General features: G+C 37.3%; 1 protein-coding gene across 6 annotated transcripts in view; it reads left to right on the top strand.

The window, feature by feature from the left end:
• The window catches only part of CCSER2 (coiled-coil serine rich protein 2), a 42,932-nt gene extending 21,345 nt beyond the window's left edge, over nucleotides 1-21,587 (top strand). For 2 of the 6 annotated variants that reach the window (XM_026851742.1, XM_026851740.1), the window contains exons 7-11: nucleotides 338-424; nucleotides 1,936-2,034; nucleotides 10,513-10,597; nucleotides 15,071-15,110; nucleotides 18,943-19,128. In XM_026851742.1, the coding sequence (XP_026707543.1) occupies nucleotides 338-424; nucleotides 1,936-2,034; nucleotides 10,513-10,597; nucleotides 15,071-15,110; nucleotides 18,943-19,006 (375 nt within the window). In that variant the 3' untranslated portion in view covers nucleotides 19,007-19,128. Of the gene's footprint in view, nucleotides 1-337; nucleotides 425-1,935; nucleotides 2,035-10,512; nucleotides 10,598-15,070; nucleotides 15,111-18,942 lie in introns of all 6 variants that reach the window. The other 4 variants (XM_026851739.1, XM_026851738.1, XM_026851741.1 and 1 more) reach the window with 3 other exon arrangements.
• The last annotated feature ends 811 nt before the right edge of the window (nucleotides 21,588-22,398 follow it).

Raw genomic sequence — 22,398 nt, 5'->3', positions numbered from 1 at the left:
GGTAGTGTTTGACTAAGGATGTTCATCTACATGATGTCAGTTGTTTATATCACAGGTTAATTGCTGCATCAAAAATACAGCTGATTTACTTAATTATTCTGAAAACTTAGTGAGTCACCTCAACTCAGCCTCTTAAAGAGACTTCTAGTCAAGTTTCTTCACTCTACGGGTTGTATGCCTACAGCCCCTCTCACCATGTGAATAAGAGGAGGAAAGCATGTTGCAATGTTACTGCTAGCCCTCCATGACCATCTGATGTCATACATCCCATAGATGCACCGATTTAGATCGTGTAACCCTTACAGAAACCCTTGTATTGCTCACTGTTCTATTGCAGATGGACGATCTCCTGAATGAGATCCGGCAGCTTAAAGATGAACTGAAGAAAAAGGATGAAACAATCAACCAGTTAGAGCATCAACTTGTAAGTATAATGCTGAACGTTTAACAAAATCCAAAGTGTGTACTGCAGAGTGTAACTTCAATAGGTAGTTCTTAGGAAGGCTTTAAGAGGGTTAGACATCTGATTTTTCCCTAGACTTTCTTTATAACAAGGGTAGATTTGGGTTCTGGTTTAGGCCTATTGGACTCATGGGGCTGTAAAGATTCCATTAGCAGACTGATTCTACATGTTCCAGTGGGTTTGTAGCTGTACACCTGGGATCTTTTAATTCTGTAGGACAGTCATGGTTTGCATGTGACACACTAAGGAAGGATGTTTATATGACTGGTAAATATATTTCATTTCCAAAACAAATGTAAAATTCTAAACGCTGTTCAGAAATAACACTGAGCAAAGACAAGGCAGTTAAAGCCTAAAGTATTTTAAAAATTCTATCGTTCTGCTTGAAGTTTGTTGGTTTTTTCCTCCTTTTCCTTTCCCCTACTGTCTTTGATAAAGAATTCCACCACAGAATTTAAAGATGAGCAAGGTAATATTCAAAGTTGATTCTTTTTTAAGAAAACAAAACAAAGCATGCTGAATAGTAAGATTAGATTAAATAAAAGTTATGGGAGCACTTCCACCATAAGTCAGGTTCAGGCAGACAAGAGTCCTTAAGCAAAAGTAACGTGTAACTTTTTGTTTTTTCCTCTTGTTCTAACTTAACTTTGGATTTTGCCGTGCATAGCTCTGCATTTTGTTCTGGGGAACTTGCCTGCTGTGGTCAGTTCTTGTAAAATAGTGCCATGTTTTCAAGCCATGGCCAGATCTTAAAGGTGGGGGAGATGAGATGCCAAGAGGTGCACACCGTATGTATTTATTATGGCTGGAGACAGTCTTGTGTGACTAATCCCCAATTAAATGTTTAACGTGTGCTTTTGTACATACATGCACTGAAAACAGATCTGTGGTCTTCAGTCTCTCCCTGTCTAGCATGTGATCGTTCCCTCTAAAACAAAAATGAAAGGTTAAGATTTGACTTTCTGTTCTGCTGCTTGAACAGAATTACGGATCACAGTATGTCTTGTCTGTCAGAACTCTGCAATACGTGTTGGTTATTTCAGTATGCTTAGTCTCACTCTTACCATCAGCCTTCAAAGATTTCATCAAGAAAATCTCCTTTCCTGCTAGTTTTGTATACCTAATTACTACAGTAACTGCAAACTTGGGTGCAGCTAAGGAACTCTGCCATAAAGATGAGTAAAACTTAGATCTGTAATTACTGAAAGGTGACTTAAATAATGTGGTGCTTCAGAAATGTAAGTGAATCAAAAATCCTTTCCAGAAGTCAACGTTTATTCTAGATTTATAAATACACATTGGGAAAAACACCACTGTATACACTGGTTTCTACAGTTGATTCATATTGTGCTTGTGCTGTGAAGTAATGGATAATATTTGAACACTGGACCTTGACTGTGCTTTTCAAGAGGCTTAGTTAGTTCTTTTCTAACAAATTCTCCTTTCTTTCTCTCTTTTTGGTGGTGATCAAGGCCACTAGATGTAACTGCCAGAAAGACAGTCAAAAACCTACAGGGGCAACGTGCGCATATGCTGATAAATTTACACAAACCTCCTGGAGGAGGAGTTCTGTGAGTAAAATGTGCCATGCCTTCTCAGTTAATGGCTTCCTGCATTTCATTTCCCAGTTCTCTTCCTTTTGCTGTCACACAAGTTAGCCTTGTTTAAGAGATTCTGTGCTGTGAGTGGTATGCTTCCTGCTGTGCATCATGGCATTCTTTTGGAACCCTTTTATTTAAACGTTTATGACAAACATTTCTTTTAAAATAAGTAATTAAACTTTATAAGTCTCCTCTTAAAATAATCACCCTTTGCACTATTTAAGTTACAGTCAGTCCAAGCTGTATATCTAACACGAGATATCTTCTTATATCCTGACTTTAAAGACATAGGTATCTGGACTTGGTTATTTTCCTGTTCTCATATTTGTTGAGGAAAATCAACAATGTATTTTAAGTTTCAGTCCATAAATGTAAAACAGAAGTTAGTATTTATTTATTTTTAAAAAATTAATTTTATCCTTGATTTGAATAACTTTGTCATTCAAACACTTACTGAGTGAAAATCACTTTGACAAAGGACGTCTTCATTCACATATTGCATGGATCACATTGGCTTCCATTATATGAACTTACATTCTTCATGGAACACTAATACAATACTTAAGATGGAGGGAGAAGAACCTATTTGATGTTATATAATAATAAGGAATTACATTTGAATGATAAACAAGATTTTTGTTAGTCACCAGCAAATAGTCTTTTGATCCTGAAGCTACTGCTTTAGCTAGAGAATAAAAGATTTCTTTGAAAAGTTAAAAATGGGTTAGATTTTTTTGTTTCTATTTTTAATCTGCCTTGAGTTATTTTGATGTAAGATTGTAGTAAAGATAAATCAACTGTCCTTCTCAAGGATAAATCCTGCTATCCTTCTCAAATTCCTGTTTTCATTCAAATTCCTCTTTTCATAGAATTATAGAATGTTTTGGGTTGGAAGGGACCTTAAAGATCATCTGTTTCCAACCCCCTGCCACGGGCAGGGCCACCTTCCACTAGCCCAGGTTGCTCAAAGCCCCGTCCAACCTGGTCTTATCTTCTAAATAAATAGTGCTAGGGTAGTAATCCCACCGTGCTGTATGTTCACCAGCTGCTACCTTCATCCTGTTGAGACCATGCTTTCCAACTGTCTTCTGTCTGGTAAGAACCCAGTGGAAAAAGTTCATAAGTAGCTTTCAGTTTGCTCCAATACCTCTGTTCCAGAATGTACGTGTAATGTCTTTGTTTATCCCATACATTTTTATTTTGCTGTTACTTTGGAGCCTTTGATCTCTTGTATTTTTCCTTTTTCCCATGTTTTAATTTCATACGTGATGTTCATTTGATGTTTTTCTGTGTTGATACTATTACTAGGTTAGTGGCTATTGTTGCTTCCATGTTCCTTTTTTTCCTATCTCATTTTCTACATAAATTCAGAAACAGATTAGTAACTGTTGAAAGTTAGTTGCTAACGACAGAAGCTTTAATTCGAGCAATTGTAGCATTAACTGATAAGGCAAAGGTGTTGGAGAAGATGGGAAATGAGTTGATATCTCCGGTGGACGGAGTCATTTAGCTCAACTGTTTGCATCAGGTCAGTCGGTATATTTCTTTTAAGTTATTCAGTAGTTTTGTTCAAAAAGACACTTTTGTCACAAAGAAGTTCAGGTTAAGGGAGTTTATCTTTTTAAAAACAAAACAACAACAAAGCAAGAAAAAACCGACAGAAAAAAGACCTCTACTGTATTCATGGGTTGGGTGTGTGTATGTGTGTGGATAAATGTATACATACGTGTATGATACACAGGCGTATCATACTTAGATGCACGTTGATAAACATTTCAGTATTTTTATCTACATGTAAAATGTCTTATGAAAGTTGATAAAGAAATTAAGAAAATTCATCAAGTATTGACGAACTTTTGATATACTGCTTTTCAAGGGCTTTTTTTTTTTTGGTAAATGATGGCTGAAAAGTTGAGTGGATTGTGTGGGGTTTGGGTTTTTTTATGTCTTCTCACTTGCATATTTGTAAGCTATAGACTTTCTGTAAGCAAACACAAATTGATAGGAACTCCTTAACATGGCATTTCTTAAAGGAAAATGATAGTCTTGCTGTTGTAGCCAAGTTTCAGTTCTAATGATCAGACCTCAACTTTCTGCTTTAATAGTTCCACTGCTACCATGCATTTGTATGCTTCCTTGCATGGCTTAATAGAAATAAAAATGTAGAAAAACCCTGGCTTGAAATCATTGTTGGATTGGAACCCAATGACACAAAATGTCTCTTCCAATAGAGAGACAATTGACTATTTTCTTGAGGTAGGAATACAATAAATGGAAACGGCAAGAGCAAAATGTATTCTCGCACAAAAAAAAAAAAAAGTCTTAAAGTAATTGTTTTCTTTTATTACCATTGCTGTTTAGTTTAATATAATGGTCTTGAACTAAGTGTGCAGACTGGGAGAAATCAGGTTTATTGGTTCTAAACATGGTGTGAACCGTGAAATGTAGTTAATGTTTATAAAATTATGAAGTTTTTATATAGACTACATTAAAAAAAAATTAAAGTCTTGGCAATGAGAGAAATGTTCCTTTGAGGCATATAAGCTTTTTCTTTAAGCTTGGTAATAGTTATTAAAGTTGATGACTATTTAACTATTTTTTCCTATAAGTGTTGACCTGCCAGTCACATTAAATGATGGTGAATATCAGGAAGTTACTTTAGTTTGGTTACCATAGCTTTCAAGATTATTCTGACAGTTTACAAGTTCTAGCAGAACTGATAATTTCTGTTGATTCCTGGTCTAGGAACACACAGTAATTTACTGTTCATGAAATACTTTAAAAGATCCCAGAAATGTGCTTAACAATCATTGTCCATGTAGCGCTTCATAAAGAATAGGTGTTAGAATAAACTAGAAAACTGTGAAAGTGAAAATCAGCTATTAAAAGATTTCAGTTAGGAATTTAAGACCGTACGAATTGCTGCAATTTTATTGCAGTTCTACTATCTGAAATAGCAAATATTTCTGATCACTTCGTTGTTCTCCCAGTAAACAGGCAGGTGAGTATCACCAAACATAGTCTTTTTAAGAAGGCATATTCTAATCTTTCTTTATTACCAGGTATTTCTAGAAAATGGCCCATACTGATGTGATACGCTTGTCTGAGGTTATTCTCTTTAGGGACTGCAGTTTTTGAAAGTACTTTTAGGGTTTTTCCCTATTTAAAGGTAAATATGTACATAAATGGAAGATATATAACTTCAGATTAATCCTCAGAACTTCATACTCAAGTAATAAAACATAGTGGCTGAAATGTTTTGAAAATCGGACCTATTAAGAATGAATAGGTAGCTACCTGCTGCCTAGCTACTGTCTGTTACGTGGCATTTCTTGTAAGAAGTGTCCTGACAGTATGCTCAAAATTCTGGTGATTTCTGACTGTTTGTGTAGACAACGGTAACTTAGAAATACACTATTTTTGGTTAGTCATCCTCAGGATAAAAGCTTTTACAAGTACTCACCTACAGGCTAGACCATGGTTTCTCTAGAAGGATTGCTTATAGATCTCTTACACGGAACTTGCTTCCAGTTAATTTATAACTTAACTATCGTGGAAGAAAAAAAACCCTACAAAGCCAAAACCTGGAACATATTGAACATAAACATGGAAGAAATGAATGTTGATGGACAGAATTTACAAAGAAGAAAAAAACATGAGCATCCATTGCCACAGTTGTTCTGCAGGCTTTGCAGCATTGCTTCTGCACTACTACATATTGATGTTATTTTGAAGATTTTGAGGGTAGAGGGGTTAGATGTCAAGTTTATGTTGACAAATCATTTGGCTTCTTGAAGTGGGAAAGGTTCTTTGCAGATGCTGAGAAGTAAAAGACAAACAAGCAAGCCGCAAAGCCCTGAATTTGTTTGAAGCTGTCTGTAAAAGCTTCTGACCCCTGAGGTCTGCTTCCTTAGGATCCCACATCTCCTCTTAGTTCCTATCGGCTCTCCCATGCCATGCAGCAGTAGGCAGTGTACAGTAAAAGCTGATTTTTCTCCTTGGGATGGGAGCAGTACGCAGTGATGATGAGAATAAGCTTTGCTTCCTGAATGTGTATACAAGCTCACTCTTGTCCCTGGTGAAAGGACAACAAAAACCCCCTCAGTTTGCACGGGAGCTTGTATGGTTTTGTTCTTTGCTACATCTCTTCTCTCCTCCTGCGCTGACATATTCTTTGCCTTCCATTTCAGTCTTGTTCCAGTTTGTCATTCCAAAGCCTCTCACCTCAACCGTTTTGATGAACCTTTGTAATACTTAGGCTGTCTCTGTGTACTGCTGTCTGTCTTGGTTTTAGTATCTCCTTCCACCTTAACCTTTGAACTTCCTAGATGCTTTGACTCTGCAACCATGAATTTAAACTTGCAGGTGTTGAAGCCTAGTCACTATACCGGTGTTCGTCTTCACCTTCAGCCTAGGTTTCTGTTGTTGCCCAGTGCTCTGCTGTTGGCTTGCTGATCTGTTACAACGTCCATTCTTGGTGAGACAGAACCATCTGAACTAACTAACTAACTAGTCACGCTGTGCACGTTTCTTGAACTTTTACAGTTCAAGACAGTGTCTAGCATGTAGGCACATACACAGAAGAGAGGTCCTTTAAACTTTTCACACGCAATTTTTGATGGTGTCATGTAAACCAGCACATCAGACTGTTTTGACTTGGGTTGTTTTTTTTTTTTGACAAGAATACTTCCAAAAGGGCTGTTGCATGTCAGAACTGCGCATTCATCATCTCTCAGGGTGCTAGGCCAGCAAGAGGAGATTGCTGCAAAGACCTTTTGATTGCATTGATACCTGAAGTATGTTGTTCTAGGCTTGCTCATGATGTTGAGCTCTGAGTTTGTATGAGACAACTGTCAAATGCTAGGTGAGATGCAGCAGAAATCGTCTTTTCCTGTAAGTGCTCAAAGTCTCCAGCTGTATGGATAAAAGTGGATCTTTCCTCTATTTGTGTTTTTGCAGCAGAAAATAATTTTTAAACCAGTAGCAGTTTTGGTTATCGGTATATCCTTGGGAAAAGAGCCGAAATACTTGGCTGTTGACCTAAAATTACTGTGCAGCCATAGCTTAGAAACATTTCTCATGTCCTTTTCTGGTAGAAGCAATTGCTTTTGTTCATGTGATTGCTTGTTCTAAGGTTGAGGTCTCTTCATAGCAATGGGAAACTCTGGCCTTAATATCTTCATAGTAGCCTTTAAAAAACCCCAACCAAACAGGTTTTCCAGTTAGGGTCAGAACTTCATAAAGCATTTCGCAGCAGTTGTGTGGTTCATCGGGATCTCCGATGAATATTCATCATTTTCTTCTAGTTTGTAGGCTGCTTTATTTCTGCTGCTGTTATTTTTCCACTCCCGAGTCTCCTGTTTTGCCTGACGCTTAAAATTTTGAATCGCTTCTCTTTTGGGATCCTTTTGCTATTTCACAATTCCGGTATCAGGGAAATGAGAGAAATAGGATTTAAGTTTAGTGGCTGGATGCACAATAACGGCTGAGGGGAGGAGCTGTTCTGACTGCTGTCGAACATTAAAGTGCAAGTGGAAGGACTTGCATCAGACTAGGCTTCAGACCCCAGAAGAACCCCATCAAATGTATTTTGTTTATTTATAGAAGCTGAGGTAAGTCATGTTCTCATCTTTCAGTTCTAGAATTGTTTGCTTATGTGTTTAATAGACTTTTTAATAAGCATAAATTGTTGTTCAGGTTCTGCTTCTTCCCTATATTTAGTAGGAAACTACCACATTTTTCTTTGTGTTTTGAAGAGGTACCATCATCTGAGGAGGTGTGCTTATTAGTGTGTTTCTTTTTCCCTGTTTTTTGGATTTCTTGGGAACCTCAGCACACATTTGACTAATAGGAGGGGGTGGATGTGAGTTGTTGTTTAAAGGAGAAAGCTTTGTAAATTTGCTGGAATTTTGTAAAATACAATTAAAAGAAGAGTCATCTTTTCATGAGCTGGGCTTATTTTCAGACACTTAACTCTTAAATTCTATGGGATTGCTACAACCATTATAATCTGTAAAATCAGTGTAAGTCATAACACCCATCTTCATAAATTCCCAGGGCTGTATTTCCTGGTCCTTGTTTCAATTCATGTGGATATTAATTACTGTACTTGATGTACAGTTAAACAATGCGTGTTATGATTTTTTTTACAAATAAGAAATTTGGCATTTATTTGACATTTGCCCCTATGGAGCAGTGTAAACTCTGAAGACTGCTGCTAGAGGAAGAGCTATTTCTTCTGCTTCTCAGACGATAGGATGTTCTCCAGCATTTGGGAGGATTGAGCCATGCCTGGAGAGCAGTTCCATTTATCAGGCAAAACACTGAAGGAAGTTACTGGCTCTTTCTTCATTTCTTCAGAGTAATGATTAAATACCATGAAGAATTATTGAGAAGACTCTGCTTAGTGCTGTGCTTTGAAGTGCTAATATGGATGCCTAAAAATTACTGGAATGTATCAAGGACATCTAAATATTTCTTTGCTTTTACAAAAGTATCATAAGTGTTATTTAGCTCAGCTGGTTTGTACTTAATCTTTTAGAGAGAGGAAATAAAATTTTCACCTCCTTTCTTAATGCATTAATTTCAAAGAAGTCTGGAAAAAGCCCATTGCCAACTCAGAAGTCTCTGCAAGATGAGACTTATGCCTGACAATACTGTGCTTTTTGCTAACTGGAGATTCAGTTACGTTTAGAGAATGGAAATAATTTGTTGCTGTTGTTCCACCACCCTGATGCAATCTAGTATAAAATGTGAACAAGCCTGAAAAATGAAGTGTTCTCATGTACAGCGCTGTGAAAATCCAAAGCTTTTGTTAATGTCTCGTCAACCGTTGATTGATTCATCTTGTTCCCAGGAATATTTCTGTATTTAATGCCTACTGGGCTGATGCAACATACATTAATTTGTCATATTGTTTGACTGAAGCTAGTACTCTTGTTCTTCCATGCAGCAGTCTAAAAATTATGTTGGCTACTGATGGAGGACTGTAAGAACATGTTAGGTAATCAATATCTCGATCTCGAGATAATCAGATTAAAGAGTTTGTTTCCATTTTTCCTTGGGTTTTGCTCCAGTAATTGTTTTATCTCCGCTTCTGTAGAAGAATAAAGAACTCTTGTCAGATTTTTTTTTTTTATTTCCTTCTCTAGTTTAAGAGTATTCTGGCTAGCAAATTCTAAGCTTGTTTAAATAAATATAAAGTTACGTCTTGGCATGTCGATTAGGATATCCAGAAGGTCAGGGAAGTTTTAAAATGCTGTTAGTATAAATAAAAGTAGAACATATTTTTATAGGAATAATACCATGTTAAACATTCTTTTATAAGGAGCATGGAAATAAAATGCTACTTTGTTTGTCCATCCCTGGCAGGATGATCTGTAGCAGCCAGCAGAGAAGTTAGAGAGGAGTGGCAATCTGTGTTCATGTTTACTTTGATACAGATATTCATTCAGATATTTTACGCCTGCTGTCTGAAAAAGTAGCTACAACTGGTTGCTGTTGATACCTGCTGGTTACTGGTAGCCAGGAGGCAATGGCAGACTTTATTGTCAGCACCAGTATTCCAGAACTGATGAAAACGGAAGTTTTCACTGCTAAATAGTGGCAGGGTTGTAAAGACATAAACCTGTCTTGCTGGAATAGGAAATCAAGGTGATGTGATTTAAGGGGTTGGGCAGTTCCAGCTTGGATAGTTTTCTTTTAAAGGTAAGGGTATGGAGAAAATGATAGAAGGCATAAAATTACTTGTTTTGAAAATGCAGCAACCGCAGTGTGTCGGTTCCGTGGTGATCTGAAACATTTGACGTGACATCAATGTGTGCAGGTCTCGGGTCCTGTAACGGAAGACTCAAGCTCCAAGAGCAAAGTGCGAGGAAAAGAGTTTGATGTCACCTCTCCTGTTTCACATTCAGTAACACTATCAAAATATGAGTGAAGCGGACTCTAAAGCACCAGGATTTACTACAAAATCTTGTTGTTTGTTGTTTTTTTTTCTCTGCATTAGAAATTTTTTGTTGTAAACTCAAGCTGACTGGTTTTCCAGTGGGTTAGTGTTAAGCAACTTACTGCTTGGTGAGGCATTTTAAAAACATTTTTGGAATCTGTAAAAATACAACTTTTAGCATGTATTTTTAACATGAAAAGCTCAGCTCCTATACTTTTCCCTTAGAAACATCTTTAACAGAAATGTGTGCATACGTATTGAATAAAAACAGAGGTATTTTGAAAGATTTCTGACTAGTTTAGGGCATCGTAATGTCGTTTTTCCTCTGTGCTTTATAGCAGCATGTAGCATTTGCTTTTTACTAAGTAGAACAACTGGGAAATATAATACCTTTCTGGGGGAAAAAGAAAAAAGAATGGTGTGGCTTTTTTGGTGTCTTGTTTTTTTTTTTTTCCCTGTTCTCTTTTTTTATTATACTTCTCCCCCTCTCTCTTTCTGCACAGGGTGGGTATTCTGCTCCCTCCTTCTCTCCCTGGCAGGGCTCATTCCAGGGCATCCCTCGGACTGTTCCACCGCACCGCAGACAGAGTGAGTCTGTACCTCTCACTCATCTCCCTCACCGTGTTCCAGTAGAAGCTTCCCCTTTGCACGCACTGTTCATCTCGTAGTATCCTCCTTTCTCAGGCAGATTTACAGGCATACACAATAGTCTGTGGCTAACCAAAATGCTTCCTTCAGCCAGCGTATAAGCAGCTACAACTTACAGCTTTATAACAGTTATTAAACGCTGATTTACTTCAGCAGTTCTTCAGGCAAACCTGAGCAGGCCCTTGTTTCCAGTCTTGTCTTAACATAAATCTTGCTTGCTGCATTTTCCCTTTCTTTTTCATGGCTGTAATATACTATCCTGTTTGTGTGTGTGTTCTGTTTGCTCATAAGTCCGCACGTGTTCCTATGTGGGTGCGTTTACATCAATACGTTTTGGATGTACATAAAAGTCTTGGTGAGGAAGTGTCGTTTTCATTGCCTCTCATGAGAAGTTTTCTTAACTTTTCAGAATGGCTTCCCTGAAACTAATTTTTTTTTTTTTTCTCCTCTTGGTATTTGTTGTAAAAAGGCTTCTAATGCATTGAAGTGGCTGTTGCAAAACTTGCATGATTTATTAACATTCCTTATGTGCTAGCTACAATGTGGGCTGATATCAGATGCATTTGTTCTCTTGGCTTGGATCTGCAAAACAAAAGACAATTGATTTTAAAACTGTTTGCTTACGTAGACATAGAGAAATGGTAAGTCTTATTTTGTGCTTTGGTATTGCATTGTAAACAGATAATTGTTCGAAGAAATATAACTGGTTCATAATGCTAAAGTTATATTTTTTTTAAAAAAATGTACTGTAATTTGACAATTACAGTGTGTTTGACTGCCTAGCAAAGCCCAAGAGTGTATTTGGACAGGAAAAAAAAAGGAAAAATAAAATTATGGAAACAAAGATTTCCAGGACCGGTGGAGATCTGAAGAGTAAGCTGCACCTTGAAAAACTAAGCTTACATGTATTTTAGGTTGCGATGCTCCGAATTTATTTCCATTACAAGAAAAAAAGTATCTTGTCGAATATTTTGCAAATTGTGTTTCAAATACTCTCTTGACGTTTCTGTGACAATGTTCATTTAAACAACTCATTGGGAATGCACAGCCTGTTCCATAGGCTTGTCTCTCTGCACTGGAGGGATGTGCTTCACTCTCCTGTGGTGTTTGATGTGGGGCTCTGTGTGTGCGTGTGTGTGATGCACATAGAACCCCTAAAACTGATCATCACATCTTCTGTCTCTGGGGAGAGGGCCAGCAGGAGCACAGTCTGTTTTGCTGTCCTGTCAGCAGAGAGTTTGAGTTCAGCAGGATCAGGTTTAGCCCTGAGGAAGAGAGAAATGCCACGGGTTTGGGGCTTAGAGATTGGAGAGTCAGAGTGGGAGGGGGGTGTCTGAGCTGCCAGCTCTGCCTCTGGTCACATTGTTCATGTTGACTGCTTAACTGAAGAAGAAAACTTTGTAAGCTCTTACCAGCTCTCCGAGCCCTCACCTCATTCCTCCACTAACGGCAGCAACTTCTTACTCTGGGATTCTGTAGCATAAACTGCCATTACTAAAGCAGGTTGGATTTTTTTAGTATACATCTTCTATTAAATTCTATCAACTACTAGTAAAGGAAATAGATGAAAACTTACCCTTGACTAATTAACTTCAACTGTAATTAACCTATTGTTTAGGAAAATAAAGGCTCCCTATAACTGAGTATTCCTAGCCTTTTTCTTTAAGTCTTAGCTTTAATCAAAAGATACCGAGAATAAAAATACAGTATAAAAATAGGATGTGTCTTGGACATTTTTATTGACACTTGCAAAATTAATCATTTATTGCTGTGTGAAGAGTCCCATAAAGCAGAGCATTACTGGAATTATCAGTAGCATCCTTCTTTCCTCAATGACCTCTTCCCTTGGTTCTGTTGGTTTTTGAGCCAGTACAGAAGGCCAGATGTGGGGTTTCCAGACAAGGGACGAGCTGGGTGTCACCACCAAGAACGAGAGAACAGCCTTAATGTCAGTGTTGGTGTTCTTTTGCAATGCTACAGAGAAGGTGATGGGAACGTGAAGTAGCTTCCATTTTTGTTTGGCTGTGTTTTCTCTCTGGAGATCTTGGAATTCAAGCATTTATTTTCTGACGTCCGGATCCCGAACCCAAAATATCATCCACGCTTGTGAATGCTGCAGGTTTCTTCACTGTGTTGTTGATAGCTGATGGATGTGTAGATCACTTACTTAGATTGAGGGTCTAAATCTGTAAACTGTTCGTATTTAGTTGCTTATATACTGTAATATAACTTTACTGCTGCCGTACAGGACAGGTAATATGGCTACGTAACGTTACAGTACTCTCCTATGCTTCCAGTTCTTCTCTGTTGGCACCAGCTCCAGTGCTCATCACCTCCTGCCGAACTTGCCCTGTGAACTAACGTTGCACTTTGTTAACACGCTTTAGGGTTGGATCTATGTTCTGCACTTCTAATTTTTAATACTTTCACATTTCTTAACGTCATGTTGTTTCAACAGCCTTGGAAACAGTTTAGCATTTTGTATTTCATAAACACTGCCATAACAGTACATGATTTTTGTCATTTTATGAACAAAATTATCTGGTTTTTATTCTTATAACTGCCATATGTGTCTTGAACTCAACTCTTACGTGGTCCTTTATTTTTCTCTCTCGGCTATAGGATAAAACTCGATGACATAGCAAACTTTTTGATATAATTTAAAACTTCTGCATTTGTGTTCCTGGAGCTTTAATGATGCAGCTCTAGAAACACAGCATTTAGAATACACGTTGTCAACGAACCAGTTACCAACTCTTGTTGTAATACAAGAATATCATACCACCTTCTCAAGGCTCCTAGCCCCAAGTTCTTCTCCACACAGAAACACTGATGAAAACTGGTTTGTTACTCAAGCGTTGCAGTTGTTCACATCTCTGCTTACTGTGCACTTCATGGAAAAAGTGTTTAAATTTTTTTTTGTGTTTAGGCATTACAGATAATGTAAGCAATTCTAGCACTTGACACACAGTTCTTTATCATCAGCAAGAAAGCTGCTGTATGCACATTGACTATAAATCAGGTCCAGGCTTTGATTTTTTTTCCATACATTTTTTTTTTAAACAAAAGTATGTTGTTTAACACTGTGAAATGTTTCCAAGCCTTTATTGACCAATTCAGGTTTTTTCTAGGGCATACAAAGTGTTGGCGTTAGCAGAACAAAGTTGCTTCAGAATATTATCTTGGAAGTTTTATGGCTCATGGTGAGGATGACAAATTATTTAAAATGTCCTGGAATCATTACATTACTATCATTTTTATATATTTTTTTTCTCTGAGAGTGTTCAGCTATATGAAAAACTCTGTTCTCCCAAGTTGGATAGTTGCTGATTGGACTTACAGGAGAAATGTCTCTTGTACCCAACAAATGAAATATTTGTAGACAATGCTTAATTTTGCGTGTGGTCATTTTTGTCTGTTGCACATACCTGCATTTATGGATGAAATGCCTGCCTTGATACAGTTATATATTACTTTCAGTAATTTTTAAGACAGTTTTGTTGGGGTTTCTATACAGACTACACAGAAAAAAAAAAGTTATACCGTATTACCAATTATTTTACTATCCTCATACTGTGGTGAATGTGTTTAAAAAAAAAAAAAAAGGATGTTTTTGGCATGTTTTTGTATCATTATTTGAAGTCGTACTTCATACTATGGAATCCTATTTTACAGTGTTGAAATATGGGTATAATATAGCTAACTAAGAGAGGAAAAAAAAAAAAAAAGAAAAATATCCAAAATGAAGGTGTTGGCTAATGCTACAGGTATAAGTTGTGGAATCTTGATATTCTCCAGAGGTAGGAAATGAAAGGCTACACTGGAAAGCTCTCAGCAAGGCTGTGTCTTCAAATGAAGACCTGTGAAATGACAGCTTATCAACCTGATCGGAAAATGAAAAACTTACGTGGCAGGGTTTGTGTCCCTTCAGCCCCACCCCTCCTCCAAAAAGAAACCGTGGTAGTTTGGAGTTACTTCAAGCTCAAGTGAGCTGCTGGGGAGATGGCTCATTCAACAGCGTGGGCAATGTGGTCCGAATATGTAATGCAGTGTATTTTCTGACCTTCTTCGTTGTTAGATACCTAACCTATGTGCATGGATGCAAATATTTTTGGTATATACAGTTGTAATCGTACGCAAATTCCAGTTACAGCTTTAAACAATGTTTGAAGTGTAAGAGCTTTTCTGTTAAGGCTTTGTTGTAAGAGCAAAGGTATTCTGTGCAGGTTCTCGTTATAAACCCTTGTTTCTGGAAGGTGGATTTAAAACCAGTGGGGGACACGGTAATTGCAATTTAAATGGTGAAAAGTTGCAGTTCTGTCATGGCAATTGCTCATTGTTTTGTCTTGGTCCTCTGACATCATTGTCCTTGTCTTTTTCTTGTCTCTGCTTTCCCATTATGCCATTGGCAAGGAGTTGAGAAGTTAGTCCATTACTTCTGTGATAAAGCGTGGTACAGTACAACTTCAGATTTCTTCCCATCTCCTCCTCATGCATTTTCACTGTTGGTTTTATTTTATTTTTTTTTCCAATGCATGATGCATGTCTATCGGAGATGTGCATGCAGTGGTCGGATTTCTCATTGCTTCACTTCCCTCGTTCCTCAAAAGACTGCAGGGAGAAAATGCCTTTATTTCATTCTACAGAGGTGTTGTATAAATAATCAAGATGGGGACTGAGGTTAGAGATGCAGAATAACCAAAGCAAAACTGAAGGGAATTTTAAAATAGTGGTAGTGCAATGAGTATTGCTGTCATGACCACATTGATTTAACTTCTTGATCAATAGAACATACTTGTCTCAGTTTTCCAGTACAAAGCTAAGACAGTCTCAGGGGTTTGGTAGCCATGTAGTCCTGGTAATCCTCTTTGTGGATATGTTGTCATTTTTCTCTGGATGATGTAACAGCCAGTTTTACCTGAGAGAAATAAGAGAAAAATCTCTTAAGCTAATGTGGCAGGGTAACTTTGGTGCGTCAACACGTGCAAGTCTCCAAAGCTGTTGCTGGTACAGAAAAGTCTGTTTTTGTTGTGCAAAAAGGAGCATAGGCACAAAGCGTTTTGTCTAACGTGCTTTCAGTTTGGGGAGAATTAATTTTCTTCAGTTACATTGTACTCAAAATGCTTTAGAGTCTAATTTTAAGTTTCTTCTATCCCAAAAGAATGCAGGTGTTTGTCCACCTGAAAATTTTCCTTGAGACGAACCCAGAAGTCTGTTTTTAGCATGATGACAGTCTACACCAAGTTATGGCCCGTCTCACCCTGAAATACTATCAGAAGTGCACTCAAAGCAATGCAGATGAGACTTTTTTTTAAAAAAAAATATTTTCGTTAAATACTATGCCTAGAGGGTGGAATGCTTCTTTATCTTTCTATTCCCCCTTCCTTCTTGTGATGGAATTCACCAAGTACTAGTCCTTCTGCTGGTTGTGTTTTGGTTTTTTTTTTTTTGACTAATAACATGGTCATAATTTATTAAGCCTTTCCTAACACACAAGCAAAACTTGTGTCTAAGACAAAGATGTAGGCTGTGGGTGAAGATAATGCAGTTTTCAGTGTTAGATACCTTGTGAACTGCTACGTTGATATTTTGGAAGCGGTCAGCTTTCAGCGTCATCGTGAAAGTTAATGCAGATAGCAGTTTGAATAGATTAAAATCGATAATCATGATAATTGGACAAACTTTGACGAAGTAGAAACACAAAATTAGAAAATAGCACAGTATTTAAAACAACTTAGCGAAGATCATAACAGAGCTTTAGTGCCCTCGTAATTCTGAGCATGTAGCTGTCTCCCACCTTTGAATTGCTAACGTTCTGGATATTAACCTGCGTAGACGTTTTTAGGTCATGAAGGATAATGAGGAAGATACATATTTGGCTCCTTTTATATGTAAAAATACAAAGTTCTCCAAATGGAAAAGCTCAAATAATGCCTAGTTTATGTCAAAAGAACTCCAGATGGCGTTATCAAGAAAGCTTGGTGCTTTGCTATATTGCAGGTGGTTTTGTGTTTAACTCAACTCTCCATACAAATGTAGTTTCTTCTGTAATTTACAGATTTTTTTGTTTTGCTGATTAGCACAATGAGGACTTTTGGATTTAGAGTTAGGATTTGTAATGCTCAGATATCTTTCTGCATTCCTGAAGACTGGCATTTAGAAACCCTTTCTAGGTGAGGGGAAGTTTTCTGACGATGATTTTTACATACTAGAATTTGATACAGTTCTGTTTGCTATAAATATACTAGTTTTTGACTTCAAGTAGGATTAGGAAATCTGAATTATTTGTTGGAAGTATTTGGGAATTGGGTATGTATTGCTTTGGATTCTGCACTCGTTTTTTAGCAGTTTTGTTTTTGCAGGTGAGGTCTCAAATCAATTTTGGCTAACATCTGTTAGCTCCTAAGCTGGAAGGAGAATAACTTCTGTAACCCATTACATAAACACTGAAAAATGACAAAAATATCTGGAGGATTGTTTTTTATTTTTTAAGATGTAACTCTTACCAAATTATTAATTGTGTTTAGTACTTCATGTAAGATTACTCAGCTAAGAAGGATTCACAAAGTTAAGCTAGTTTTGGTCACGTAAGGAATAACGTTTTGATACTTATTTGACTCCATTTCGAAGGCTTTTTTTTTTTTTTTCCCTTCTTCTCCCTTTTTCTAAAAGAATTGTATTCAGACTGCTCAACATAATTGCACTTACCTGTCTATCACTTTCTGATGCCACTGGTCCAGCTTAGTTTGCTTTTGTTTACAGGTAGAACTGGTATATTCTAAAGGGAAGAACTGCTAGGAAGTTCTCAATTAGATTGAGAAATCTTGATATTTCTCTCATTAGTCTTAATTTTTTTTTTTTCTTGATGAGGAATTCTGAGGAATGAGTTTTCAGTAGTAATCCTACCAGGGAAAAGATGAAAACCTTAAAGAATCCCGAGATGTGCTACTGTCCTAGAAATGTTAGAGGACTATGGCATGCACAGCTATTGTTACTTTCTGATGATTCTAAGAGCTAAAAAGACCAGACAAATAATTAGCTTCAATTTGAATTCACAACTTCAACTTAGAAGTTGTCAATAAAAAAAGAGAGTGACCTGAAGTGACATTTTTAGTCAAATCTCTTAAAGAAAAATATTACTTCTTTTTTTACTATGACTATTTCATTAGTAAACAAATATTGTAAGCCTATTTACTATGTACGTGCAATCTATCAGTTGGCAAGGACTCAAATAGTTTAGGGATGAGACTAGCTTGTAGTAGTTCAGTTCCTCTCCTTTATAAAGAAAATGAGAAAATCATCCAAACCTGAAAATTGCTAAAACTATAGTTTAAGTTTAAATAGGCTTTGCGTTTTGTCATGACTTGCAGAATTTTTAGTATTTGTTCCAAGATCTGTATACAAGTTGCAGGTATGGGATGTGTTTGTAAAGCTAGTGTACAGATTCATCTTTAAAGAATTTTTACAGGGAAGAGCAAAGAGGAAAACAGAAATGACCCAGAAGATGTACTGGCAGTTCTCTTGTATGATACGTGTCTGATTAGAGTGTATTTTCTGTTAAAATGAAAAATCCTCATTAAGTTAATTTTATCCCTTGGTTATCAGTGTAGTGGTACATGATCTCTAGCTTGATTATGTGCTCTGTTCTGCTGCTTCATTGAAGATTTTCTTTGTCAGTCCATTTGAAATCCATTCAAGATCAAACAATTACTGCAGTCTAGTCAGTAGGATTACAACATAACCTGCATCCCCTTTTCTAACCTCAGTAGGGCCAGGAAAATGCACTGTAGATTCACGTGGTCCGTTAAACTCCTTTCCTGCCTGTACAGTGTAGAACGTTGGTAAGAGGGTTGGGATAGTTAACTTGAGTATGCAGTGATAGAAATTAAAAGATGGATACAGTCTGATAGCTGTTGCATTTGTTTCTTAAGCACTTGAATCAGAATTGATCAGTACTTCTGTGCCATTTTTATGCCGTCCTGCAGATTTAGGTGAAACCATCAGCCATGCCTTTCTCATGTTTTTTTTTTTTAAGGTAATTGGTTTCTTTTTTTGTCTTTATGTTGTTGTGTATTTCAGTGCTGGTATAATTTTTTCCACCTAAGTTCCAAGTCACATTTGTACACGTCCCATGACCCATCCTGTTTTGCCGAAGTCAAAGTTTTGATTTTTAACAACCAGATATACAGCCGTTATCAAGCATCCAGTCAGCACACCTTGGATTCAGAATGCTACCTGGCCTTTTCTTTGCCTAATATATTATTGCATTCTTCTCTCTTCAACAGCCTCAAGTACTACAGCCTTCCAGCAGCCTTCCCAGTTCCACAGACCTCGCCCAGGGAAAACTAATAAAAATGCCACATATCGAGGCCCACAGTGAATATCCTAAACATGGTCTGCATGAATATAGCAATCATCAGAATCAAAATGCTGCAAATGTCTCTCTCACAAATAGCCTGAATGATGTAAACTCTTTAAGGAGCATACGATTAAACATAAAAGATGAGAATACGTCATATTTGGAAAATGTGAACAATAAAAATACCGAAGGCCCTGCAGAGGTGGCTGGTAATAAAGAAGGTATGTTACCATCTCGATCCTGTGTTCAGATCTCTACACGAGCTGATGCTAGAGAGGTGCAGACTGAATTAGCTGTGAAAAGTCAACCCTCATTCACAAACCAGGCTTCTCGGCCAAAGACTCTCAGAATTGCAAAGCCCCCAAATGCTTTAGTGCCTCCTACGGCGGCCGTTCTCGCGCGATCTGCAAATCATTCCGCTGCTTCCAAGGAGGGTGAGCTGCTGCCGTTAAGTAGTTCAACTCAACTACAGCCAACATCTGGTCAGGATAACCTAAAGGCTAAACAGAATCAGAAAGTGTCTAGACTTCGCCCACCGACTATGTCCTTTGTTAAATCTAAGCAAACGAGCAGTCAGAAAGCCACAGCAGTATCTCCAGAGCCTCAAAACACCTGCCTGAAGACTAACATCCCAAAGCCACTGGTACAGAGAAAAGAGAACATGCAGACACAGAATGCGGCTGTGCATTCTGCGGATAGTTTGCCATCTAATCGGTATTCCCGCCTCCCGAAGCCAAAGACACACTGAGAACCTACCTACATCTCACTGAATGATGCCATACATCAGTCTTCTTCCTGTGTTTTGACTGCCTTTGAGGCTGCTTTATCTACAGCCTGCAAATCCTGAATAAATATTAAAAAGAGCATCTTTTCTGTAGTGTTCGCATACTCCATCCTGTTATGTTCTGAGCTGTGCAGCTTCTCTTGAGAGTGTTTTATTACAGTGTAGGTTTGTATTTAAAAATCGTGTTGCCCAGTGATCTTGGTAATTAAGCAAATACTGAAGTGTCTGGTGACCAGGAATCCCAGAGTGCTGCACTGTGCATTTCAGGATGGCAGGAATAATTTCTTGCCTCTATTTATTAGACAGTGAAATTATTATTATTATTCATTTTAACTTCTTGGTTCTGAATACCCAGTAGGTTAGAGTGGTGGAAAATTAGGCTTACTAGCAAATGTTTTATTGGCCATAATCCTGACTCTGTATTCCAGAGGCCTATGCAAAATTCCTTATATTTATCATTCTCTCGAGACTGACATATTTAATGTTATTTAATCTGACGGGTTGGGTGGGTTGTGTTGTTTTGTTTTGCTGTAATCTGAGGTTGCCCTGTTCTTTATTTACCCCGTTTTCACTGTTCACAGACAACAGGCAGACTTCACAGGGTGAAACAAACCTTTTCTCTTAACCATCATCATTTTGTTAAAAGATTGTGGTATGTTTTTATTGTGTTGAATAGACACGTTACTGGGTAGAATCTTGAAACGCAGTGCGAAGGATACTTGTGCAAAACTTTCCAATGCAAGCTTTTATGAATTGGTAAGTAGGGAGCCTGTGGGCATAAGGGGTCCGTAACACCGATGTCGAGGTTGCACAACATGCATTTTAATTAATATTTTTTTAACTTTTATTGTACTGCTTGTATTTATTGATTTGTTTAATATTGAAAGACTCTGAAGTACCCGACTTGAAATTTTGCACAAACTTTTGACCTATGTGTAAGGATTTGAAACTATTTTACAGAATAAAACTTATATTAAAAAAGGAACTATTTAAAAAAAAAAACCAACACCCACTTATTTGCTTTGAGCAATCCTGTTATGTCCTAATCCAGAGCTGGTACTCTTTAAGAGTTTTTCAGAGATGTTTATTGGTTTTGGGGTTTTTGTAAATTTTTTTTTTTTTTTTTTGTAATTTCTGAAGTAGTGCATGATAACTGGGAAGGAGCTTTTTTGGGGAAATAAACCAAAAATAATAAAAAAAATAATTCCTGCTCTCTAGGAGAAGTATTTTTTTCTGAAAGTGGTCTGGAAGTATATGCCCATCATGGTGCAACTATGGGACCATTACACTTGTGCTGGGAGTTAATTATATGCACATCCAGTGAAACTCTATGTCCCATCTCCAGTTCTTCCCTTCTTTCCCATCACTGTCTCTTGGATATTTCCCATTGTTTGTTTTTTTTTTTCTGTTCTTGAGGTGGTTTTAAAAATAATCAGCAGAAGGCTGATACAGTACCTCTGCTCAAAATCTGTTCCTGAACAGCATTCAAACGGAGCACAGTAGTAGCTTGTTTTCTAGGCTTTGGCTGTAGGAACTTGGCATATTACGGTATTTTCTTTGAGAGAATTAAAGTGAATAAATACAGACATTTCATAAATAAGTTTAATAATTAACTTCTGTAATATAAGCCCCTTGACGAGGGGTATCCTGATGGATACCTTAGTTGGATTGGAGAAGGGAAAAAGTGTCACCTGCATTTCTCGGTACATAATTGATATCCAAGAAAGTTTTTGTCTCACTAAATTCTTTTAACTGACAATGAAGTGGAAAAATGAAAAGCTTGGGGGGAAAATGGGCAGGGGCGAGGTTTTATTTCAGAACTGCTTATCAGTCTGAAATAAGAGACCTGCAGGAATTCCTCTTAACTGGGGTAAAGACAGCCTAAGCAAGAAGTAACAGGGGTAACATTAATTGTTGCAGTCGATGTAGGGTCAAAATAACCACAAGATTGCGGTAACAATTATTCTCCAGGAAAAACTCCTCCTTTCCTCGAAAAGCATTGAATTAGATGGCCTTCAGTGTAAGCGTTTACTTTCGAAAATAAAACTGACTTTGTATTCCCCAAAACTAGCTCCTGGCAGCTAACTGTGTTTCTCAGGAGTTTAAAAAAACTGCTGAGGGAATGATCAGATTCCTGGTTGGTTTTCCGGTCCGTATAGATTTCTACGGAAGGTGGGTTTTTTTTAAGTTCACCTTCCGTGAATAGAAGCTGTTTTTTTTCTTGGTTGTATATAATTTTGTGTAAAAAGATGATTTTCACTTAATGCTCTTGACGGATATTTCACCACGAGTTCTTTTGCTTCATATTCTGGAGGTATCACCAGCTTGATTTAGTGATGTTAAAATTTTTATGTTTACATTTAAAAGTATAGATATCTATCTGTCTGCACCTTTCCTGAAAACTAAGGAATGAAGCAAAGAGATAATCAGGGTTTTCATTAAAAAAAAAAAAAAAAAATCACTATTTTTTTCTAGAAGAACAAAAATATATTTATTGTGGGATGTTTTTCTGTGTTAAAGGAGCAGAAGTAAATTATATTCTTTTTCATAGCATTTCCCCATTTTGTTCTGGCAGATTAGTGAGACACTGACCTGGGA

Source organism: Athene cunicularia (genome assembly GCF_003259725.1).
Source record: "Athene cunicularia isolate RWA chromosome 6 unlocalized genomic scaffold, athCun1 chr6_part2, whole genome shotgun sequence".
Classification (NCBI taxonomy): Eukaryota; Metazoa; Chordata; class Aves; order Strigiformes; family Strigidae; genus Athene; species Athene cunicularia.
This window is presented reverse-complemented; position numbering and strand designations above follow the sequence as displayed.